The 26,960-nt window shown below is 35.4% G+C and overlaps 3 protein-coding genes across 3 annotated transcripts; 2 read left to right on the forward strand and 1 right to left on the reverse strand.

The window, feature by feature from the left end:
• Window positions 1-1,027: 1,027 nt before the first annotated feature.
• On the reverse strand, window positions 1,028-12,792 carry LOC144855422 (uncharacterized). The gene is made up of 5 exons (XM_078713276.1): window positions 12,780-12,792; window positions 5,395-5,615; window positions 3,874-4,053; window positions 3,031-3,274; window positions 1,028-1,855 (listed from the first exon to the last, which is right to left on the reverse strand). Exons 1-5 carry the CDS (start codon window positions 12,790-12,792, stop codon window positions 1,365-1,367), a joined length of 1,149 nt encoding a protein of 382 aa, XP_078569402.1. The 3' UTR covers window positions 1,028-1,364.
• Window positions 12,793-15,794: 3,002 nt separating this feature from the next.
• On the forward strand, window positions 15,795-16,942 carry LOC144856396 (uncharacterized). Its single transcript, XM_078714397.1, has 2 exons — window positions 15,795-15,886; window positions 16,158-16,942. The coding sequence occupies exons 1-2, from the start codon at window positions 15,825-15,827 to the stop codon at window positions 16,807-16,809; spliced, it is 714 nt and encodes a 237-aa protein (XP_078570523.1). The 5' UTR covers window positions 15,795-15,824; the 3' UTR covers window positions 16,810-16,942.
• A 748-nt stretch (window positions 16,943-17,690) lies between these two features.
• LOC144856141 (uncharacterized) lies at window positions 17,691-18,716 on the forward strand. The gene is made up of 2 exons (XM_078714105.1): window positions 17,691-17,786; window positions 18,065-18,716. The coding sequence occupies exons 1-2, from the start codon at window positions 17,725-17,727 to the stop codon at window positions 18,714-18,716; spliced, it is 714 nt and encodes a 237-aa protein (XP_078570231.1). The 5' UTR covers window positions 17,691-17,724.
• Window positions 18,717-26,960: the final 8,244 nt, after the last annotated feature.

The raw sequence follows: 26,960 nt of genomic DNA on the forward strand, positions 1-26,960 counted from the left end.
TAAACCGGTAGGCTATAAATAGGTAGGTTACTAAAGCATTAACAATGTGCTGTTTGTGCAGAGGCAAATCCAATTTTGTCTGTAGTAGTGCTAACCGTGGAGGAAATATACAGTATATATGTATATTTCCTCCATGTGCTAACTTAGTTGAAATATATTCTTTGGTTGTTTTGTAACGAATTTGACGTCATCATAAACTATAATGCGCATGCGTCATCGCACGTTTCGGTAATGAACTACTGACCAATCAGAAATAACATCCATCATGCACCACAAAACATCAGACGACACCGCACGGCACATCGAAGAATAAAATGAAAAGACCATTGGAAAATTGTAAGTTTAAACATTAATTTGAAACATATTTTTAGTTAATTTAGCTTTCATAGCAGTAGGATTACCCAACGTAGTATAGAGTAGAGATTATTAAATATACGTTGCTATCGTCTATCTATTCTTCTGTTGTTATCTCCAGCTAGGCCTCCAGAGCAGACGCTATGGCCTAGGCTAGGCCCGTACCTACCCCATACCAGTTAAGAACCGGGTCAAGAAGGTTTCCGACACGGCGAAATGATGGAAAGAAAATTGAGAATTGTAAGTTAAATTAATCATAAATTTATTTAGAGTTTAAATTAGCAAAAGGGATATTTTTACTCGTTTAGGCCCCTAGTATAGTAGCTAGCCTAATGAGGGCCAGAAAAAGATTATTTAAGTACGTTGTAGGCTAACCATTTTCATCGCGTGAGAATGGAGGCTTAGCCTAGATCTACTAAACGAGGCTTATCGCGGGGGATGACCGTGAGACTAGGCCCAGTCAATGTGTAGGCCTAAACAGCTAGCATAATATAGCATGGATTCTCGTCGCAGATCTAGAACTCACTAACTCAGCCCATGCTTCTGGAACTCTTAAAATGATTATTTAAGACAATAATTGATTAACAATTAAAAATGTACATCCGCCCATGTTGAATTAAATTACATTTAATACAAATGAATTACATTTATTTATATTGCTATAGCTTGATATTTTACAGTTATTTCAACTAAATTCGCATTTAGAAAAAGCGATGAAATTTAATTAAATGAAACGTTAACGTGTGGTGGGGTTTGGAAAGTTAAAAAACATTCATAAAACAAAGTTCTATGGCACTGTTGTCTATATAATAAGTATATAATAAGGGAGAAAGTCTTAAAATCCCCGTCCGCTTTAGTACGCGCGCGTAGCTGGCAAAAATACTTATAAACAACGTTTGATATCAGCTACTTAGTAGTCATTTGAGTAGCCTTGTCCAAGTCTTCGGCAAAAAGTGTTTCTCAATAAATATTTTCAATTTAAAGAAATACGACGATAACAATTACGACTTTTATGGTGATTTTACAATTGCATTATTGATTGTTGACGTTTCTAGTTCACTTCTTGAATTCGATATAATTTGTAAATTGGGTGGAGTTGAATGATGAATCTTCGGTATTGCTAAACCAAGCGGAAAATGAGTCAGCAGTCTAGAGGGCGCTGAGCACGATTGTAAGTTTATCAGGCCAGAAGGCGAGAGGCAGAATGTTGGACCAGATGGCAACGCACTGGTGGTTCGTGTGTGAGACATTTGCCGGAATAGCCCAGCAGCTTGGAATGGATGATTCATCCCGATCATAAGCGGGAACAGAGAAGCAGGTGGCGGAGTAGACTGGCGAGATGACGCTGCGAAGTGAGGCGTCATGAAGTGACTGACGCTGTGGCTACGATTGTTAGTAATTTCTCTCGACTCTGATGAAGTTGGTGTTGTAGACCTTGTTGATGGTAAGGTAGGATGCAGTACAGCGATGTTTGGTATCGATAAAAACGACGGCACAACCGCTGAAATGAGATTGAAATACACTAAATAATAAAATCAATGAAAATCTATATCTGCTCCGTTCGTGCCTATTTTACCTGGATAAACCGGAATTGGCCCTTCTCTCTACCGAACAATTTGTAACTGAACCACCCTCCCTGCAAATAGGACAGTCTTAAAAAGATTATAATAGGACAGGAGTGTACATACTCATAGGCCTACTTGACGCCGTCTACCAGTTAAAGCTAGTTCACTCGGACGCTACAAGGACGCCGTAAGCGCATGCAACGCAATTGCGTTCGGATGGTCCATCGCGTCGTGATTGGTCAAATTTCGATTACGTCCTTGCGTTTCGTCAAAGCTTTACTGTAGTTAAATTTAAAACAGGTGAAATAAACGTTCAGAATATAAAATAAACCCCTTTGTTAAGATTCTCCATGGAACATTAACTCCAATACACTTATGCCTAATAGAACTAGGGCGTACGGTACATTGAATTATACGTATTTTAAAGACAATTTATCCGGGCATCAAGCGTATCAACCCACGTGTAAACGATCATTAGTTTTGGCCTAGCAATTTTAATCGAATAGTATTGTACGAGATGGTTAGAATTTTAAGAGTAATGATGCGAACCGACTCGGTGAATGTCGATTACACTAAATTAAACGTAATCGATCTTTAATTCATTTTTGAGGTTCAAATTAATTCTCGCAATCAAACATACAGACATTAATTATTAAGGATATCTTCCCAATAGGTGACAATATATAGAGAAGACGAGATGTCACGCGCGTGCAGCTATCGTACGCACATGGTTGACCCAATCACAAGCGAGCAAGCGCTAGTATCTTTATCTTGGGAACTCAAGCTCAAATTACCGTCTCCTTTGTCTGCCGTTTCAAAAGAAGACGTTTACGAAGATATATTTTCTCCAAAAACATGAAAAATAAGATTAATAATAAACCAAACTTGTTTAGTTTTAATAAAGTTATTCAAAAAATAGCAAGAATAACGATTTCGCTTATAAAACAGAAAGTAAACAGTTAAATTTAACCCATTGACTTCCAAACAATCAGTTGACTATTTTCTCTTTAAATTAGCTAAACAATTTGGATTATGTGACATGAAGATGGCCTATTCATAGTCATCTTTAATGGTTACAAAGTTATATAACAACAACTGCAGATGACAATACCTCTGAATTTTGATTTCGGACCATTCGATAAACTTCTTTCATCGTCATCATCATCATTGTCTTCATTCGTTTTTAGTTTTCTTTTCACTCCATTCTTCTGAAACATCGGCGAATGAAGCGTGAGCGATGACGGTACGGGAGGCATGATGCGTGGGAACGCGTTGAGCGTCGCCTCAATCGTTGGCTTCTGTGGAGTCGGTGCTGCTAAAGTTGACCCAAACGCGATGTGACGGTGTAAAAACGCCTGTACATAAAATAAAGAAGATTTTATAGAATCAGCATTTTAATTACAATAGAACCCATCCTTTGGGATACCCCTATTTAGGGGAAACCCCCATAGGAGAGCTTTCTTTTTTACTGAAATACATGCAGAAACACCAGAACAGGGCACATCATATTAAGAAACACGTTGTTGGGTCCAGAATGTGTCCCCTTTTATAGAGGCAGCTCTACCCGACATTTTGAATGAATACCCCTCTTGTGACGTATGCGGCGCTTTGATCTGCGTCACCGTTTTTAATGCGTTGCAAACTAAATTGGTCCCTGTATCAAAAAAACTTTATTATTCTCACTCCTGAGGACGATCAAAGCATATTGATCGAAACGTCGAGAAACTCAACAGTTCTTTTCAGAACTAAAAATATACGTGGTGTACCGCAAACTTTATATCAACATTTGATTTCGCCATGCAAACCTTCGAACAATCTTTATTATTGTTTAAAAAGAATAGGCATACACTTATAATTAAAAGTGCTTACGTTAGAGGGAGTTGCTCGCACTGTTTAGGCCTCCATGGTTGAAGATAACGAACAAAGGCCTCAATTCGTACCAGTTCGTACTTACCTTATCTGATATTACGATGGAGCTATTGCGAAGAATTCTGTTAATTGAACTGACGCTCGGAATGGTGGTCTCATCGCAGACACGTTCTTGCAATAACTTATCCCGAATTTCCCACGCAAAAATAGACGGGTTTTCGTGTTTGTAGCTCATGATCTTCTTTACAACCAGCGGCGTAGCTACCTGTAAATAAGTCGAACTATTAATACCAGTAGGCCTAGACAATCAGTGGGAAGCGGATTTTGAAAGACGCCGTTTTTTTTTATCTGTGTGACGATTAATATCGACAACTAGATCAAATAGAGAAGCAATTGTGTTTAGGGAATTATTATTTTCTGGTCATTCTGGTTTCGAATCTCTTGAGTCAACATAATGTTTTTCAAATTTGCTTTAATTAATATAAAATCTATAGGCTATATAACGTGTGGCCTCACTTAGTTCTGAGTTTGAGAAGTCCGACATAAAGTTTGATTACCACTTTGACGCAATGTAAATGACGTAGGCGCAACATTTTTATCCATCGCCTCATGATTGGTTAATTACTTGCGGTGCACTTAACGCACTTAAGCATGGTTCCCACTAGAACGCAACGCAGTGACGTATTGACGTAAAGTGATGTATTGCGTAATCACAGGTGGGAACCGATGACGCAACAATGCTGCAAATATCGTAGGTTTGATTTCACGCAGGCGGAGGAAAACACAATTTTCTTACGTTGCGTAGGTTGGGAACCAAGCTTTACTAAAGCGTGGTTCCCACGCAACGCAAGGACGTAACGCAACGCAAGGAATTGACCAATCACAAGCGATGGCTTATTCGCTTGTGATTGCTAACTGTCTATAACTTCGCTTGTCATTGGTTAAAACGCTTGCGTTGCGTTTACGTCCTTGCGTTACGTTCTAGTGGGAACCAAGCTTTAGTAAGGTCGTAAGCTTGGTTCCCGCTAGGACGCAACGCAAGGACGTAGACGCAACGCAAGCGAGTTGCCCAATCACACGCGACTGTTCGAATTACTTTGCGTTGCGTCAATGACAACATTAATAGTGTCAGACCTCGATTATATAATTGGACTTAAAAAATAGGTATTGTTTTGTTTCTTGTCATTGTTGTTGATGAGAATTGTTTTGGGTCATGCAACGTCATAAGATGACCTCGTGACCTATAAATGAATATGAAATATAATGCATATAATCAAAACGTTTGATTATTTTTTGTACAAAGCTCATCACTTTAAAAGATCTGTGATATCAAATCGTTATTATCCGGACAGCGTTCAAGAGCGTGTATGCGTAGGAGAATGTATAAAATCAATAGAATATTTATTTATTAATTCTGATGTCATTGTTTTCCGAAATTTTCGAGATCAACTCATGCGATGTCCTCGTAACGCATCTAATGTAGCTTTTTCCTGTTCTTTGTAATGTTTCATGATTGATGTGATTTTTAAAAGTTTAAATGGGCCATCGGCGGACAGGTGAAAACATTTAAACGTGTGTATTTATAATCAATAATGACGTCACCAACCTTTGGTTTGCTGCCACCTATACTGCCCGGCTTGATAGATCCAGTTTCGTAATAACGCGTTAGTATCTTGCTGACGCAACCGTGAGAAACGAGTAGTTGACGTGATATGTCACACGGACGCACGCCTAGATGTGCAAGTTCGACGATTCGTGCGCGAATAAAATCTGGCAGTGGTCTACCGTTGACAAAGACCCCGCCTAGTTGATTAACACCGGCCTGACCTGGAAGATAAAAATTATCAAGTTATTTTTGAAAATAAAACTTTTTTATTTGTTTTTACAAATTTCTTATTTAATTTCTTATAGGTTGTATAAAGAGGTCTACAATTCTATAAAAATTCTTATAGAATGTTTAATATAGTTGCTAAGATATAGAAGTTTTTATAGATGTAGGCCTATATATAGTCACATTTCTAAAGTTACGGTATAGAATTCGTATTCTAAAAGATGTTTCTAAAACAGTTCTGAACATATCTCATGAAGTTAACTAATGTTTATAATGTTGACGAATAAGACATCGTTTTAACATCAGCAGATATCGACATATCAATCAGTAATTATTACCATCAATTTGAATAGGCTATAATTTGTATTATATCTGTATAGGTATTTAAAAAAGGCAACATCGGTACATGACTATACATGCCGAATGTTAGCAGGCCGCATAACAATACAATAACCTGAAATTAACATTACTTATTCGATTTGAGAAGGGGGAATTACAAAGCGGCAGTGAGTCTCGCTGTATCACCTGCATCGGTCGCGAACCCACATTTTATGTAACAACATTCATTTAGTTTCATACAATTGGGACAGGGATGGTTCAATACATAATCATGTAATTTAATTAATCGTTAATTTGTTGTCGATTTGCAGAACCCAGTGTCGGTTGTTGTTGATATAGATAAATTAGGTCGAAATTTACTCTTAACAATATGGACATGCCGAATAGGACTTTCCCGTTTTAGAGTAATCATAAATAGATAATATCGTATTATATAAACTGTCTTGCGTAAGTTAATGTTCTTAGCGATTTACTTAGTTATAATGATAATTATGATGAGTATAGGCCTATGACCCAAAAAAATGCAAAGATAGAAAATAATCACGATTTCGTAGTATTTCAGCGATGTCCTTTATAAGGCATTACTCTCGCTTCTTTAATAGGCTATGGACTATGATACAGACGTCATGTGATACATGTAACAATGTATTGCAGAATTTGACTGGATACTGGACACATAGGCCTATAGATTCAGTACCGCAAATCGGATTTTTTTAAAGATGCAATTTCGCGCGTTACTGTATACTCTTATCAGTGATGCTAACACACAATATTATAGTATCTTTAGTTTTAATTACAGCATAAACTATGGGGCGCCATAATCAGCAAAAGTATACATTAATGTGTATATGGCGCCTCGTTGAGCTACCGTCACTAATTCGATGCTATACACAAAAGTATCGTTAGTTTAATTACAGCATAAAGTATGGGGCGCCATAATCAGCAAAAGTATACATTGATGTGTTAGGTAGTATGGCGCCTCGTTGAGCTACCGTAACTAATTCTTAAGTCAGTCAATACAATTATTTAAGGTAATTCAATATATCTTGTCATATATTCGTTCAGAGCTTATGCTGCTTCCTCCTTTACTCTTTTTTTTTTATCATCGTCAAGGTGACCACAGTAGATCATAGACATATGAATGAACATTTAAATGGAATTTTTTATTGTTAGGCCTATACTGTTTATATTAGAATGTACATTTTGGCGCAATTTTTCTGCCATGCCTCTTATTTTTAATGAACCAGAATTGCATAACAGTAGTATATTATATGTATCAAATATTTTGTGCGTATACCTGGATAAACCAAGTTTAGACCCTTCCCTCCGTAGTGAGAGAACACAACGAACCCTCCTACTTGAAAATGGTACAATCCGCAACTTTTTCCCCTCGTCGTGGGAACATCCATGCATGCTCAGAACGAAAGTGAGATCGAAAAAGTTTTTGTTGACTGTCAGCCATTTTGATAGATATTATTATTATAACATTTTTTCAGCCGCAGTTTTCTTCGTCGTTCTCTTGAATATAACTGCCTAAAAGAGCGGCGCGAAAACACCACTAAGCATGGATAGATGTTGGTATTTATAAATTGGCGTTATAAAGTTTATAGTAACAAAATAAAATAACGAATTTGTGTAAATGGTCATGATGAATAACATAGATTCTATATTTGTATTACCGTTACCGCCTTTATTTAAACGAACCTTATGTTACCCGGTGTAATATAGACGTGTACAAATATCTTCGACTCATCTTTGCGTTCAATATTGAAAACATAAACGCGTGTTAGACCGTTCGTCTGAAACTCTTAATGTGTCATATTGTTGACGACTAAATTAATTTTATAATCGTATTTTAAATGCAAATATGTCATTTCACATTCACTTACTCACATAAAGCAGTTGACGAGCAATTGAAACGAATACATAAAAGTGGTACAAATCGCGTTAAAACGTCATGATGACGTTGATATGACGAAGTAGTGCGTTCTTATTATTTTTAAAACCAGGGTAAGTACGGTGCACAGTAAATTGCTTAAATAAATCTATTAATTGATTTAAAAAGAATTTGACAATTTTATAAGCGGATCGAAGTCAAATCCAAATTGATTTCTCCTAGCCTGATTATTGGTGTTACCTAAAGCTCTGTCTACACTATCAAACTTGATGTGACAAAACAAATGTGATGTGCCCATATATGGACATGATGATGTCATATCACTACCATATTTGGTCATATCACTACCATATTTGTGCACATCACATTTTTTTTGGTCAAACTAGTTTACAATTATGTAGAACCTTCCTTTGAAACATCCCTATTCAGGGACACCCCTAAGGAGACATGTTTCTGAGAAACGAAAGATGGGAAAATATGACAGGGTCACAGGGTCAACCTCTATACAGGCAACACCCTTCGGGGATTTCTATGGATTTAATAGTTACAGGTATACTGAATTTTGGCAGTCAATGTTTGGTTTTTTTTAACGAAACAACCGCATTATTTTTTTTTATTTCTGCCCGGTTAACCTGATAGAAAAATAATGCCGCCCGGCCATTATACCATTTATGTTGGTGGTGGTGGCATAACACGATATAAGTCCCGTTTCTATTTTTGAAGCATTTTTATGGTATTTGTGGTATGAATATGTATGGTATGTTGCTAAAATCATGGAGGAATATATAATGTGTTACCAATAATTTCTGCCTTAACCAGACGGGAAAAAAATAATGCCACCCGGTCATTATACCATTCCTGTTGGTAGCGTAAACACGATATAGGTCCCATTTATATATTTCGTAACATCTTCTAAACACCATAAAAATCTTCTAAACACCATAAAAATGTTGATTGTTATGACCATGTACACGAAACGCGGGGAGTGGACGAGCGGTCTCCGCTCAGGATAAATGCAAATTATACGTAGGACAAGCTACGCGGTTTTCCGGTTACCGTTACCGCTCGTGTGTGAAAATTGGCCTTAAGGAATTTGTTATGAACATTCACACGAAACGCCGAGTGGTTTCCGCTCAGGATACAGGTTCTACGTGGGGGACAAGCTAGCTACGACGCGGGTTTTCGCTTACCGTTACTGCGCTGTGTGTAAATTGGCCTTAAGGAATTAATGTACACGGAAGATATCTGTATGTTGTATATGCTAATACATATATGTACACACACTGTATAGACTTTTAAACTTTGAAGTACGCATTCATTATTAAATACACTGAAAATGTTTATCAAACAAGAGGCGAAGGTCAAATTTGCTATAAATGTTGATTTGTCAATATAAGCTGCTAACATATTGTATAATAAAACACAGTAACATGCCCGATTAAAACAAATTACTGTGTTTAATACGAAGGAGTTTATTATTAAGAATTAACCACTCCCTAATACACACTAATATCGAACCCCTCTTCTGGGACACTCCCATTCAAGGGACACTCCTATTCAGGGGACACTCCTATTCGGGAGACACTCCTATTCAAGGGACACTCCTATTCAGGGGACACTCCTATTCAGGGGACACTCCTATTCAAGGGACATTCCTATTCAGGGGACACTCCTATTCGGGAGACACTCCCATTCAGGGGACACTCCTATTCGGGAGACACTCCTATTCAAGGGACACTCCTATTCAGGGGACACTCATATTCAGGGGACACTCCTATTCGGGAGACACTCCCATTCAAGGGACACTCCTATTCAGGGGACACTCCTATTCGGGAGACACTCCTATTTGGGAGACACTCCTGTGTGAAAAGAACGTTAAAGGGTTATATTTACCTTTATGCCCAAATATGGAAGTGATGCGACGCGAAGTGTTATGTTACAAGAAATGCATAAATGAATTAATTAAATAAACAATTTACACAAATCAATTAATTATTATAATATGATTACTTTTTTTTTTATTATGTCAAATAATAATAAAGGGGTGATCCATTTAATGGCATAGGGGGAGCTGATCCCCCAGGGGCTACATTATCATTATATAAAATAAACTTGGTGCCGCATGCATCTGTAACAAAGGTTACATAAAAAAGAAGTTATAGGACCTATAAAATAGGCCTAATTGATAATTTTTATCAGGCCCATCAAATTTTCATACGTTAGTTCGTATTTTCTCAATTACCGTATAGGCATATACAAATATAATGTATTGAAATGTTAAATAGGCCTAAAGCTATTTTCACAGGAATGAATATTACCTGTTTTGAATGTATGTATTTTATAAATGCGTCCCAATAATGCAAAATACGCCTAAATTTGATAATTTGATGTCTTTCATTAAAGATATATTTTCCCCCTGAAAAACAGTTTTAAAAAAATGAATCATAATGTCTATATAGTTTTCACTTTCACAAAAAATTGGATAAATAGGTATTTATCTGAAAAAATGTAGTTGAAAGCAAAAGATGCTTAAATTGTCTGTCAGACAATGAGTTTTTGGTTAAAATTAACCGTTTATTTTATCTTTTTATAAGTGAAATAATAATTATTTTTTGGGGTTTTTATTCTACAGAAGTGAATAACTTGATTAAAACTGAAAAATGGCCTTTAATGTTTTCATGGGTTTTTTTCGGGACAATACATCTTTAAAAAAAATTTTTTATTTATTATTTTGATAAAATGTCTTTAAATGCGCCGCAATGTACTGAATAATTAAATGGCCTTAAAATGAAAAATAGACCTAACGTATATGTTTTCACATGAATGATGACTATTTTGTTTATTATTTGTTTTTATAAAATGTATTTAAATACCGGATTGTTATTTTACCGTTTGTTGTTTAGTAACAAAATAAACCACCGTACATGGCGATGATGGTGAGCATTTAATATTAATGTCTGTTGATCTTTTAAATGTTTTTCTATGGTGTTCAATGTTATATTTTTGTACGTGAATAGTAAAAGAAAGCTTACTAAAATCACGGAGGAATTATTTAGATAGATAGATATTATTGTTTATATCTATGCTCATATACAATGAAATGATAATCATTATATATTTGCCTTTTTATTTACTTTGTTTTTCAATCTGTGAATTCAATATGACTGCACATAGGCCTGTTTTGAATAATTTAGGCCTACAGGTTAGCAAATCAGTTACGTAATGTAATGCGTTGCTAAAATAAACCAATTCTTCTGCAATACTTAATACGTAATGGAAATTACAATAGTAGGCCCTAATGAGTTTTTATAAGAATTCTAGTAATATAATTTGATATACTGCGGCCTATGGTATAGTCCTAGCAAATTAAACCGATGCAAATATATCAATTTGTTTATCGTATTACATTATTACTAATACAAAATATTTTAAAAATGATTTTTTAAACTTTTTTAAAATACAATTTCCCTTTTGTTTATTTTAATTTTCTATAATACAATGTAAGAGTTTAGTTTACCTTGATCCGTTATTTCCAACATGCATTTAGTATTCAATTTAGTTTTAATCACTTCCAAAATATATATAGATCTATAACATTTTATTGTACACATGTATATATTTCAATGAAATGCGATAATAATAAATATATATAAAATTAAAAATTGCGTATAAAAATAAATGTGTTGTTCAATGGACTTCAGTAGGCTAAACCTCGTCAGGTCAATACTTTATTAAACATTTGTATAGCAAAAAATAATATTACGATAACGCGCAAAAGATACGTGAAATTGCGAATATAATTCGTTACCCGATGGACATACAAACCGAACAAGCTACATTGGTAGCAACAAATAATAATATTACGATAACGCGCGCAGAAGATACGTAAAATTTGTTCTTCTTCAATGGATTTACAGACCGACAAGAATAAAATGTCAGGATATAGACCTCGTCAGGTCAAAACTGCATTAAAAATTTGTAGTAAAAAACAATTTTACGATAACGCGCGCAGAAGATACGTAAAATTTGTTCTTCTTCAATGGATTTACAGACCGACAAGAATAAAATGTCAGGATATAGACGTCGTCAGGTCAAAACTGCATTAAAAATTTGTAGTAAAAAACAATTTTACGATAACGCGCGCAGAAGATACGTAAAATTTGTTCTTCTTCAATGGATTTACAGACCGACAAGAATAAAATGTCAGGATATAGACGTCGTCAGGTCAAAACTGCATTAAAAATTTGTAGTAAAAAACTATTTTACGATAACGCGCGCAGAAGATACGTAAAATTTGTTCTTCTTCAATGGATTTACAGACCGACAAGAATAAAATGTCAGGATATAGACCTCGTCAGGTCAAAACTGCATTAAAAATTTGTAGTAAAAAACAATTTTACGATAACGCGCGCAGAAGATACGTAAAATTGCGTATATAATTCGTTATCCGATGGACTTACAGACCGACCAGAACAAATGGTACGAATGCATGAATATTGGTGGTCACTGCAACAGGATAGACCGTTATTCATTAATTTGATTTAATCGTGAAAATATTAAAAACTCGTCAATTTAAATTAATTTCAGTAACAATTCGTTACCCGATGGACTTACAGACTGACCAGAACAAATGGTTCGAATGCATGAATATCGGTGGTCACTGCAACAGGATAGGCCGTTATTCATTAATTTAATTTAATCGTGAAAATATTAAAAACTCGTCAATTTAAGTTAATTTCAGTAACAATTCGTTACCCGATGGACTTACCAGAAAAAAATGTAAGGTACATAATGTATGCATTTCGGTCACTGCTGCAGCAGGATAGACCGTTACTCGATTATTTTGATTTAAATCGTGAACTCATCAATTTGAGTTATTTTCATTAACAAAATATATATAATTATTTTTCTTTTGATGTCTTACCTGTATGCGGCATTATTTGTTTTCCTTTATACGCGTTGTCACCTTCCAATCAAACAGAAGTTGTTGAAACTGTAGCCAAAACCCACACGACAACTTTCCTATTCGCACGCAGAGTCGTGAAAAGCCGGAGATTCACTGGCTTGTGTCTTGACGTCAAGTGACATGAAATCCAGATTGATCGTTTTAGTTTTGTCCCCGATTTGCCTATTAAAAGCGATAACGATTCGCTGAGGTGTTGGACGCCACTTACTCTGCAAACAGATCGAACGTCTGATCAACCGAGCGTGTAGCGAGTAACAGGCGTATTACCCGAATTTGTCATTCCCAATCCAAAATTGATACCGCCATAGAAACAAAACACCTGCGTATTCTTGGTTACCATAGCGATCAAAGCATTCTCCCCTTAGCGCGGAAATTGCGAGGAAGTTTACCGTAGCAGGCGTAGCGTGAAGCAACCATCAGAACGTGCATCGGAAGGCCGACAAATAAATTGTTTTTCATTACTATACGTCTCTAGTCGCTAAACTGTGTTCGCAGCGCATAGTGTGACGGCCTGGGCAGGTGTTTCTCTAGTCTCATGTACCTAGGCCATTGTCCTTCGATACAGGCCTAACAGTTTTAGATAATAGCATGTTAAAAAATCTTAACTACTTTGAATTAATATGGACGACTAAGAACATGAACAATTCATGCATGGTCATAATTATAGCAAAGCTAATCCGTCTGTGTCAGTATTTCTACATTGATCATTTCGCATTGAAGTTGACTTTAACTCTTTCAATAATACGAGAAGGCCATTTAAATGTTTAAATAAAACGAGTAGGCAATGTTAACATAGTGCTTATGCACAAACATAATAACCGATTATTTTTGTTTCTGAAGCTCTGTCTACACTATCAAACTAGTGTCCAAATAGCCTAAATATGGTAGTGATATGCCCAAAAATGGTAGTGATATGCCCAAATATGGTAGTGATATGCCCAAATATGGGGCGGTAGTGATATGACATCATCATGTCCATATAAGGGCACATCATTTTTTTGTCACATAAAGTTATATAGTGTATACCGAATGATAAATTAATACTCATTAGAAGTGTGCGTCAACTATATGTATAGTTAGATTGTATGTTAGACAATATTGAATCAGTTTGTATTAGGAATGTATTGTTGTCAAATTAATTAAGTCATAATTAAATTATTAGACTCGTAAAATAATAATACGCCGATCTAGCGCTTAATGCACAAAGCCTCTAAGCGCTCCACATGGAGAGTAAAGTTATCCGCGCCGAACGAAACGTGTGCCACGTATGTTAAAATACGTGCGCGAATGATAGATGCTATTAAATGACCTGAAGTATTAATGTTAACATTATGTAATAGAGCATATGTATTACAAGGTCAAAAACGTTAAACGTTATCCTTGGCAATTTGCCTAAAATTGAATAAAAAAACCCAGTTTGTTTTTAATTGCATTTTGATGTATTTCCAAAGAAAATTTTGTTTTGTATTGTAGGCCTATACTTAGATTTGCATAATTAATGCATTAACTATTTTTAACACCAGAAATAACAACATAAATACATCCATTTTAGGTGTTGCATAGAACGCCGTTAAAATAAACAATAGACCTATTCATAATGTACTGACAATCACCTATTATCTCAATCAATGACGTAATGAGTCGAAGAACACAACATGTGCTTTAAGTGAAAACTTTTCAAAACGTAGAGGTCGCTACAAATGAAATACAGCAGAGGAGCTTCATTGGAATTCGCTGCGCTTGAGACTATTCCATTTTGTTATAGGGGTAGTTTTACTTACGAAATGAATACAATAACTAGCGATAAAAGGGAATACATGTGTGTCATGGCAGGCACCTTTGCAGAGCTAGCGTATATAAAAATAATATATATATATATAAACAAATAAATATACAATATACATATATAATAATAAGGAATAATAATAAATAATATTTAACAATAATGTGTAGGCATTATGGCTTTCTCAACACAAGTTTCAATTTTAATTTTAAGTTTATAATTTAAGTTAATAATACTTTTGGTTTGCCCCTTTCATCTCTTATAATTACTATGTTATTAAACATTATTATGATATGATAAGCAAATCTGAAGAAAAGGCCAAAAAACATGAAGAGATTGGATGTAACATCTACTGAATTAAAGTTGTTTCTTTTTATCAAATAATTTGGATGGAAGTCATAAAATTTCGTATAAGCTGATGAGCAGTCGGCCTATACTTGCAAAGTCGGAAGAAACAGTTAAAAGCATAGTTGGTATTTAAAAAAAAATTTAGTTCTTGTGTTTTATTTTTCTAATGTTTGTTCTAATTTTTTTTCTGCTTTCTTATACCATTAAAAATGATATTGTATTCTATGGTTTCGTTACCATGTTGAGAAATCGTGTTGATCTTCCGCACCTTCAATAATTTTACACAATTTCGAGACTATTTTGACATTTATAATTATAAACTATATTTTATTTGATTGAACATTACCGATGCATCATTAACTTTCAACAGTCTTTCTTTTTAAATAATAATTCTTATACGAAAATAATTTTAATTGAAAATGTGCAATAAATATTTTTAAGTGAATTTTATTTGTATGGTTTGGTTATTCCCTTCTCTAATCGTATCAACAGTCATCTACTATAGTACATCACAGCCACTGATTATAACTTGGCTCTCTCGGAGACCAGTCTTTAATTGACTGAAGAGGTTACCCAGTATACAAATTCAAAAATTCAGAAGAATTTAGGAATCAAAAGATGAATGCAAGGGACTAAGCAAATCTGGAGAAATTGTGTTTGGCAACGCACATCGTATCATAGAAACGCATTGTAAAACACGCGTGCGCACATGAACTCGCGTACGAAATAGTAGATTCTGATTGGATAGCCGGTTTTGTGTCATGGAAACTGTGTTTTGGCTAAATAAACAACTGCGTTTGTGAAAGCCTTTATACCATAAAATACTTCGAATTGTGAACACGTTCTGAATTTAGTACACAACGATAAGAAGAATGTTTACCACTATGTTATTAATTAACCGTTTTATGTCCGGAAAGCAAGAGAAAAGGCTTGTGTAAGTAATATAAGAATAATTATGACCTATTTTTGATACTTTTTCGATAAAAATGTAGGCAATATTGTGTGTTCTGTGCTCTGCGCACTGTGGCTCTTTAAGATGGTTTCGTTTCAATTATTTATTTATTTAATACAATATATTTTTAAAAAACAACAAAGAGATGAAAACTGCTTGGCAGGAGCAGCTTAAGCAAAATACATCGATGTAACTCAAATGAGTCAGCTACCCCATTGTGATCTGATATTTGTACATCTTTTTGTTAAAATAGATCAATAGAACCACCAAAGACCAAGCCGGTAGCACCGATGGCTCCTTACACTTTATACGTATTGGAGAAAAACCTTCAAAAGTGCCCAGCTGTGGAGACCAACAACTCCTTCCGTGTGTTCGCCAGAGCTCAGTGGCCTTGGATGTCAGCTCTTCGCTATCACCCGAACGTCAGTTCTGTAGAAGGCACCAACGACGGGCTTGCAGCTCATGTAGATCTACTCAAAGAGCAAAAAGACTACCTCGCCTCTAAGCCTAAAGAATTAGCAAAAATGGCAAAGGAACACGAAGAGCATTTGGCTAAAAGAGATGTTCTTCAAGGACAGAATGCTGATTTAGGGGCTGTGTTGAAACGGATGGACCATGCTATGGAGAAAAAGAAATCCGCCATCGAATGGGAAGAAAAACGGATTGCTAAAATTGCTAAAGAGCTCATGCTGACGGCTGGTAGAAGAGACACTGCTAAACATGTATTGGACAACTTTAAGAAGCAGTTGGAGTCTTTACAGAAATACTTCGAAGACAAGAAGGAGGAACACCAGAAAGCGATGGCAGCACTTGATGAAATGGTGGATGGCCTATTCGAGGAAGATAAGACACGACCCCACCGCAGTTATTCCTCCAACTCTTCTTATCTTCCGAACCTTCAATAATTAATTTACAACATTCTGAGAATATTTTGACATAATTATAATACTTTATTTGACATTACCGATGCATCATTAACTTTCAACAGTCTTTCTGACTGTAATAATAATTCTCATACGAAAATAATTTTAATTGAAAATGTGCAATAAATATTTTTAAGTGAATTTTATTTGTATGGTTTGGTTATTATCTTCTCTAATCGTATATCAACAGTCATCTACTAGATATAGTACATCACAGCCACTGATTATAACTTGGCTCTCTCGGAGACCAGTCTTTGACTGAATAGGTTACCCAGTATAAATAAATAACAAATTCAAAAATTCAGAAGAATTTATGAATCAAAAGATGAATGCAGGGACAAGCAAATCTGAAGAAAAGGCCAAAAAAACATGAAGAGATTGGAGGTAACATCTACTGAATTAAAGTTGTTTCTTTTTATCAAATAATTTGGATGGAAGTCATATTGTTTAAAGTGAAATATAATAATATGTTTTAAATTTCGTTTAAGCTGATGAGCAGTCAGCCTATACTTGCAAAGTCAGAGAAAACAGTTAAAAGCATAGTTGGTATTTTAAAAAAAAATTAGTTCTTGTGTTTTATTTTTCTCATTTTTGTTCTAATTTGTTTTCTGCTTTCTTATACCATCATTAAAAATTATATTGTATTCTATGGTTTCGTTACCATGTTGAGAAATCGTGTTTGGCAACGCACATCGTATCATAGAAAATGCATCCAAAAACACGCGTGCGCATATCAACTCGCGTACGGAATAGTAGATTCTGATTGGATAGCCGGTTTTGTGTCATGGAAACTGTGTTTTGGCTAAAATAAACAACTGCGTTTGTGAAAGCCTTTATATCATAAAAATACTTCGAATTGTCAACACGTTCTGAATTTAGTACACAACGATAAGAAGAATGTTTACCACTATGTTATTAATTAACCGTTTTATGTCCGGAAAGCAAGAGAAAAGGCTTGTGTAAGTAATATAAGAATAATTATGACCTATTTTTGATACTTTTTCGATAAAAATGTAGGCAATATTGTGTGCTCTGTGCTCTGTGCTCTGCGCACTGTGGCTCTTTAAGATGGTTTCGTTTCAATTATTTATTTATTTATTACAATATATTTTTAAAAAACAAGAAAGAGATGAAAACTGCTTGGCAGGAGCAGCTTAAGCAAAATACATCGATGTAACTCAAATGAGTCAGCTACCCCATTGTGATCTTATATTTGTACATCTTTTTGTTAAAATAGATCAATAGAACCACCAAAGACCAAGTCGCCGGCACCGATGGCTCCTTACACTCTATACGTATTGGAGAAAAACCTTCAAAAGTGCCCAGCTGTGGAGACCAACAACTCCTTCCGTGTGTTCGCCAGAGCTCAATACCCTTGGATGTCAGCTCTTCGCTATCACCCGAACGTCAGTTCCGTAGAAGGCACCAACGACGGGCTTGCAGCTCATGTAGATCTACTCAAAGAGCAAAAAGACTACCTCGCCTCTAAGCCTAAAGAATTAGCAAAAATGGCAAAGGAACACGAAGAGCGTCTGGCTAAAAGGGATGTTCTTCAAGGACAGAATGCTGATTTAGGGGCTGTGTTGAAACGGATGGACCATGCTATGGAGAAAAAGAAGTCCGCCATCGAATGGGAAGAAAAACGGATTGCTAAAATTGCCAAAGAGCTCATGCTGACGGCTGGTAAAAGAGACACTGCTAAACATGTATTGGACAACTTCAAGAAGCAGTTGGAGTCTTTACAGAAATACTACGAAGACAAGAAGGAGGAATACCAGAAAGCGATGGCAGCACTTGATGAAAAGGTGGATGGCCTATTCGAGGAAGATAAAACACGACCCCACCGCAGTTATTCCTCCAACTCTTCTGATCTTCCGAACCTTCAATAATTTTACACAATTTCGAGACTATTTTGACATTTATAATTATAAACTATATTTTATTTGATTGAACATTACCGATGCATCATTAACTTTCAACAGTCTTTCTTAATAAATAATAATTCTCATACGAAAATAATTTTAATTGAAAATGTGCAATAAATATTTTTTAAGTGAATTTATTTGTATGGTTTAGTTATTCTCTTCTCTCTAATCGTCTATCAATCTGATGGCTTGGAGTATTTATCCTACTTCTTGTAGACGCAAACAGACACCTCTCCCCTCTTAATATATCTTTATAATAATCCTGATAATTACAGAAAAGGTAAGTACGCCCTCTTTGGATATTGGCGGATTGCTTAAAAAACAGTAGAGTATAGTAGTAGTGAAAAACACGACACGGGCACACACGGCAGATTTCTATACACGAACGAAAAGTTTAACTTTTAATTGTAAGTTTGTATGGTGTAATACTTAATAATTGTCGATTTTTTGTTGAAAAAGATAACTTTAAATGTATGCTTTTAAGGTCATCTCAGGTTTCCACCAAGGCCTATTTTTGTAATTAATTTATATTATTCTTACCCCAATTCTTCTAATCCTAGGCCTACCCTTATAGGTAGACTAGCTAGGCCTCTGTCTGGGGATCTGGGCTGGGGCCCTACTCGCCTAACCCAGAGCCCAGTCAGTCAGGTATATAGGGGAAATTAGCCTTCCCTATCCCACCTAGACTGACCTTTTAGTAGAGTTGTGGGCAGGACGCCCAAACCTGCTCAGTAAATAAAAGGCGCCTAGGCCAAGTACCCAAAAAAGTTTTTTTTTTTTTGTGCTGTGGTTGGTTGGGATGGAACTTTTCAGGTGGATTTTTGAGACAATGGCAAGGATTTTTAGGGATGGGGTGTGCTGTATTAAGTTATTAAAGCAAAGAGGACGCTACATTTAGCTACAAGTTATCCCACACAGCCGGCCACTGAAAAATATAGGCCTACTGTATAATAATTTTGTTGTAACCAAACGTTAAATTTGTGTTACGAGACTAATTTTTGTACAAAAAAAACTAGTTATTAAATATTGTTTATCATCTTTGTGTTTGTTAGGCAATTGGAGCTCAGTGTATATGAGACATACTTGTTACAGTTATGCTTCCGTAAAGGATCACTTATTAAGCACTAATGACCTCCCACTAGACTGCAACATTTCTTAAGGTAGGCTTGAATTAAGTAGTTTAACAATATTATCTTAAAAAAAAAGTAAGATACATTAGAGATCATGTCTAAATTATTATTACTGAAGTTACAGCAGTAACTTCAGTAAACCTGGTTCCCACTAGGATGCAACGCAAGTAATTTTTGACCAATCATGGATCATCTGAACTGTTGCTTGTGATTGGTCAACTTGTGTTGTCCCTACATTGTTGTGTTACATAGAAATGCAATTTAATCATTATCATCATTAGGCTATACACAATTTTAGTTTTTTTTAATGTACAAATTTATTATTATAGTCACTGTAATAAACAGTATGTACGATTACCCTGAAAAAGCTTGCTAAATAGATGCATAAATTACTGCAGTAACTGCAGTAGAATAAGTTTGACTTGCTCCCTTACTGTAGTCTACAAACAATCTTTATATTTTCTTCCCATGAATGTGGCTGATTATGAGAAAAAGTACATCAAAATTAATCATGCCAAATCTTATCTTCAAAAGAGGTAATCACCAACGGAAGTTCATTCTCTCGTAATCTTTTATTTCCTTGGAGCGTTAAATGAAGCCGATGCATATACTGTTATACAGTAGAAATGGCCTTGGGAATTCTCCAATAATTGCTAAGATCTTATTGAGCTTAAGTAACAGAATTCTTTAATTCCCCCAGTTGAAAATTAAGCAACATTTCCCCTGTTCGATTGTCAGACTATTCATTTGTAATTTTGCTGATGTTTGACAGCGTTTTAAGTTTGAGTATCCTGGTACATATAAAGTACGTTTAAAACGTAAATCATGTTCACCTTGTACTCAAATAACTTTTTAAATTAAAGCCATGTGAGTGTAGTCATCAAACACACTATACCACTGAAAGGTGTAAGGGTTGAATGTTCGTTTCTAATGATTTTACCGCATGCCTCATAAGGTTCAATTCCAGCTACTGTACATGTTACATAACATTCCTTTTTATATATAGTAAAAACAGTTGGCCAACTATGTGTTTGTGTGACAGAGTTTTAAGTTTAAGCCATAGTTATATTCATCTGCTGTAAGTGTAACAAATTGACTCATAAAGAAACTTTTTAAAATAAGTTTAAAAGTGTATTTGCAACTAAACTGTTTGGAACACATAGACTAACAGTATTATATATGATGACACCATTAGCTGCAATGTATTGTAATATATAATGTTTGTTTGATGTTTGGAGTTTTGTTTTCTGCTATTAAATGAACTCATCAAATGTCATTTTATTGACAAATTCCAGGAAGCTACCTTACTGGGAGGTTTTGCTAATGGAAGCAAATCAAAAGGACTACAGAATCATGTCTCAAAAAGGATAGATTAATTCCCAGACCACTATAGCAAAACTCTACCATATTCCCTAAATGCTTATATTGATCCATGCCACCAGTCTAGCCTACCCCAAGGAGTCCAGTTCTTCAATCATCAAATTCATCAATGTCTGTCCATTACTGTCAAGTGCATCACAAAGTCTATCCAAGGACTTTCTTGAATTGTAAAGATAATGTTTTGGTGGTAGCCAATGTAGCATATTGTCCTACTTATTCACGGTGTTAATCTCTCGTTAATTGTTCATACTCATTGCAGAAAAGTGGACTGTTTGTTGAGATGTGTTTAGGTAAGAGCCATGTCTGTTGGGTTAATGTTTCTTCAAGCTATTTATATACTGTAATTAACTATCTTTATAGAGAGGATAACTTGTCACTGTGTAGTTTTTAGTCGCGACTCTATAGTTCACTGTCGGTCTGTCGATTTGTCGGTCTGTCTGTCGGTCTGGTATCACTATGCATTGTAGCACGCGACTTAATGGCTGTTGGCCTTGTTTAATTACAAAAGATTGATATTAAGATGTCCTCTGCAAATTGGCCTACTGATAAATGATAATGGTAGCAAACTACAGCCTAATTTTGAATATTACCCTTCACTTATTACTAAACATTTTGAGGTTGCTATGTACAGTTCATCAGCCACACTCACGTTTTCCTGCCAAAGCAATTGCATGTTCATCAGCCAGAGTCGACTTTTCCTACCAAAGTTATTGCATATTTTTCTGCCAAGCAGTTGACCTTGTATACAATCCAACATTGTTTTCTTGAAAGATCCAAATAAAATGAAAAATCAGAATTATACCTGTACTAGTTAACCAGCCCTGGTTAAACCATACCCCACTTTCAGTTGAGAAAAACATTTAAAAAAAACCCAAATTGGCATCCCTTCAAATAGAAAGAATGAAATATCACTAATCAGCAGTACTTTCAATGAAAATGAAATGTTATTTTGTAAGAATTAGGTAATTAATGTATTGTACGTCGTCATGCTGTATAAGATGTTAAATATATAAGAAATCAGATCTACACTATTGATACACAGGATAGCATTACCAACTATGCTAATTCTGTAGTGTGAACAGGGCTTTAAAATCTTATCCTGATGTTATTGAATTAATTGAATTAAAATCTGTAGGAATAGGATACAAATTGATGGTGACAGATTAACAGCGTATACTACTTAATGGAAATACTCTTATCATAACACAACTCAGATTCACAGTCATCAACACCAAATGCTATTACACTGAGATGTAAACAAACTGCTTTCTTTAATTGAAGAGTTATTAGGTTTTGGTAATTGAGGTTTTCTGTGTGAAAGATGCACTGAGATAGGTCAGCATACTGGTCAAGTAGATGGGCATCAATATGACCATTTTAAATGCATCTTATCTTTATTATTTTTTCTCAAAAGGGTCAATGCACAGTAGAACCCCTGTTAAGGGGACACGTCCTTTGAACCCAATAAGTGGTTGTTGGCTGTAGGGTTACAATTATTTGTTTTACAGTAAATGTCTCCTTAATAATATGGATGTCTCCCCAAATTTGAGTGTCTTTTGAATAGGAGGTTTTCTACTGTAGTAGTAATTTTAAGTTTATGTTTGAAGAGTGACTTTACATCATATCCCCTTTTCTGCGGTTGTGCCCAAGAATTTAACCAACCAATACAATACAATTGTCTGCCCAGTGTCTCAATGCAAATAAAAAAAATTACATATAATATGGCAGCTACTATTTAACTCATGGCATATTGTTTGGCAACCTTTAAAATCTTAAAAAGCAATAAATATCATTGAGTGTTCAGATATCTGGTATTTTGAGGGCCACTAAATCGAAAGCTCTGTATACACTATCAAACTTTTTGTGACAAAAAAATGTGATGTGTCCATATATGGACATGATGATGTTGTATCACTACCATATTTGAGCCTATTACAATCATATCTTGGCACATCACACTTCTTTTGTGAAACCAGTTTGATAGTGTAGACAGAGCTTAATAAAGTACTATAAAAATCCTAAAGCACACTATACCTACCATAATTATATCATCAGGATCATGATAAAAACACCAGTTTGATAGTGTAGACAGAGCTTAATAAAATACTCCATCAAATAATGATTTGATTAAAATCATAAAGCACACTATACCTACCGTAATTATATCATCACCCAATAGAAAAGAATATAAAGCATAAATATTTGCCAATGGTATTAAAATCCCGCACTATTGTAGGTTTCACAGGATCATGATAAAAACATGGGTTAGAATTCAGCTTAAAATCAATAATACTCGTACTAATTCACAAACTTGTTTTTCTTTCACACATCTTTGTGTAAGTTCGTACTTTATATTCCCTTGAGATACAGAGGATTTAAGTATATTATTTGAATGAAGATTAACACAGTTTGCAAGTACAGGTGAAATACTAAATAAAACCCTTTCATGTCTTTCTATGATTTTGTATACATTCAATAACAACAGCCTTATATAGCTAAGTGGTATAATAAACATTAAGAAAATACCAATTGCTACAAAGAAGTACTTAATATCAACCTTGTAACCTAAGTTCTGAGAACTATAAAAAATATTTGTATTTTTTCTCAAAATTCAATTTGAGGTTTTATATTCACATTTTAAAAATTTACCATCTTTTCAAATTAATTAGACTTGATTTCCTTGTTGGTTTAAACTTGTGGGCTTTATTCCTTGGTGAGTCATAACTTGTAAAGTACCAACCCCAAATTGACCACAATGTTAATGTAAGTAAACCAACTTTGAAAAATAAGTTATGATAAATGTCTATTTGTATAGAGCCATTCCAATAATCTTTGCTCATGCCTAGTGTTGTGTTAGTGCAGCCAATTCGTACGCGGTCAAATCTCAAATAATGTACTACAGTACTGTAGGTTCTTATCCGAGAAGACTTGTTCTACCACCAGAACCATGAGTCTCGAACCCTTGCTGATATTATGGATGAGTTACAGTCTTAACCGCTAGGCCACTCACTCATAACTTTTAGTCTCTTTTTCTTTTTTTTAAATAATACAAAAGTAATCAAAAGTTTATGTTTTGTGTCATGAAAAGTATTCATTTATTGGTTGACAGTTTTAAATTCATGTTATGTTCTGATGAATATTCATGTTTACAGCTCTAATGAATATTCATGTTGATCTAATGAATATTCATGTTTACAGCTCTAATGAATATTCATGTTACACAGCTCTATTGAATATTCATGTTACAGTTTCTAATGAATATTCATGTTACACAGCTCTATTGAATATTCATGTTCATCATAATGAATATTCATGTTACACAGCTCTATTGAATATTCATGTTACAGTTTCTAATGAATATTCATGTATACCTCTAATGAATATCCATGTACTGTAATACAACTTTTTTAAATATTCATGATGTTATGTATACTTTACATTGCCACATGTAATTATAATGATACCTTTAAAAAGATATCTTATCATGAAAGCGTTTTTACACCCAATTATGAGCAGAATAAATATAAAATTTGATTCTTTACAAACAAAAATGTAATTCTTTAATGCATTGATCCAATTTTTCAAAAGTACACTTCACTTAAGTTGTAAGAGAGAGATTTATTTTGATGGGTCTGATAAATCACAACTGACGGCATCGTTGTGTCTTGTCGCTACCTCAATCCTTTGCTCTTTGTTTTAACATGAATTATCGCAGCCCAAATAAACGCATTTGTTTCCCGCAGCTTGTGGATCTGGCTGTAATCTGAAAATTAAAGCGCGTTCAGCAGTTTGTTCTCCTCGTTAGCGTAATTTCTGCATTTGGATTATTTCTAGTAATCCAGACCATTAACTTCTTACTTCATTTATCATAAGTACTGTATACTACATTGTAAGAAAGGAATTTGGTTTAAATAATAATTTATGATACAACTAACTTTAATAAGGAAAATTGAACTCAAGAACTGGGGAAAAATTGTTTTAGTAGCAAGAAACATCAATTTGTTAAGTAATGGCAAAAAATTAAAAATTACAGTACTGTGCCAAAAATCCAGCCACTGATATAATACCCCACAGCATTTTTCAGTAGAACTCTTATTAAGGGTTACCTTTGAGACCTACTAAGTTACTAACAATATGGCTGTCCATTAAATAGAGGTTGGTTTGTTTCATGGAAAAGTATCCCCTTAGGTGTGTCCTGAATTGAGGCATGGGTGTCCTTTAAATGCAGGCGTCCACTTAATAGAGGGGGTATCCTCTAAATAGAGGCGTCTCCTTAATAGGGGTATCCTCTAAATAGAGGCGTCTCTCTAATAGGGGTATCCTCTAAATACAGGCGTCGCCTTAATAGGGGTATCCTCTAAATAGAGGCGTCTCCTTAATAGGGGTGTCCTCTAAATACAGGCGTCTCCTTAATAGGGGTATCCTCTAAATACAGGCGTCTCCTTAATAGGGGTGTCCTCTAAATACAGGCGTCTCCTTAATAGGGGTGTCCTCTAAATACAGGCGTCTCCTTAATAGGGGTATCCTCTAAATACAGGCGTCTCCTTAATAGGGGTGTCCTCTAAATAGAGGCATCTCCTTAATAGGGGTATCCTCTAAATAGAGGCGTCTCCTTAATAGGGGTATCCTCTGAATAGAGGCGTCTCCTTAATAGGAGTGTCCTCTAAATAGAGGCGTCTCTCTAATAGGGGTGTCCTCTAAATACAGGCGTCTCCTTAATAGGGGTATCCTCTGAATAGAGGCGTCTCCTTAATAGGAGTGTCCTCTAAATAGAGGCGTCTCTCTAATAGGGGTGTCCTCTAAATACAGGCTTCTCTCTAATAGGGGTATCCTCTAAATACAGGCGTCTCTCTAATAGGGGTATCCTCTAAATAGAGGCGTCTCCTTAATAGGGGTATCCTCTGAATAGAGGCGTCTCCTTAATAGGAGTGTCCTCTAAATAGAGGCGTCTCTCTAATAGGGGTGTCCTCTAAATACAGGCGTCTCCTTAATAGGGGTGTCCTCTAAATACAGGCGTCTCCTTAATAGGGGTATCCTCTAAATAGAGGCGTCTCCTTAATAGGGGTATCCTCTAAATAGAGGCGTCTCCTTAATAGGGGTGTCCTCTAAATACAGGCGTCTCCTTAATAGGGGTATCCTCTAAATAGAGGCGTCTCCTTAATAGGGGTATCCTCTGAATAGAGGCGTCTCCTTAATAGTGGTATCCTCTGAATAGAGGCGTCTCCTTAATAGGGGTGTCCTCTAAATAGAGGCGTCTCCTTAATAGGGGTATCCTCTGAATAGAGGCGTCTCCTTAATAGGAGTGTCCTCTAAATAGAGGCGTCTCTCTAATAGGGGTGTCCTCTAAATACAGGCGTCTCCTTAATAGGGGTGTCCTCTAAATACAGGCGTCTCCTTAATAGGGGTGTCCTCTAAATAGAGGCGTCTCCTTAATAGGGGTATCCTCTAAATAGAGGCGTCTCCTTAATAGGGGTGTCCTCTAAATAGAGGCGTCTCTCTAATAGTGGTGTCCTCTAAATACAGGCGTCTCCTTAATAGGGGTGTCCTCTAAATAGAGGCGTCTCCTTAATAGGGGTGTCCTCTAAATACAGGCGTCTCCTTAATAGAGGTGTCCTCTAAATACAGGCGTCGCCTTAATAGAGGTGTCCTCTGAATAGAGGCATCTCCTTAATAGGGTTGTCCTCTAAATACAGGCGTC

The sequence above is a fragment of the Antedon bifida genome, chromosome 11, assembly GCF_963402885.1.
Source record: "Antedon bifida chromosome 11, ecAntBifi1.1, whole genome shotgun sequence".
Lineage (NCBI taxonomy): Eukaryota > Metazoa > Echinodermata > Crinoidea > Comatulida > Antedonidae > Antedon > Antedon bifida.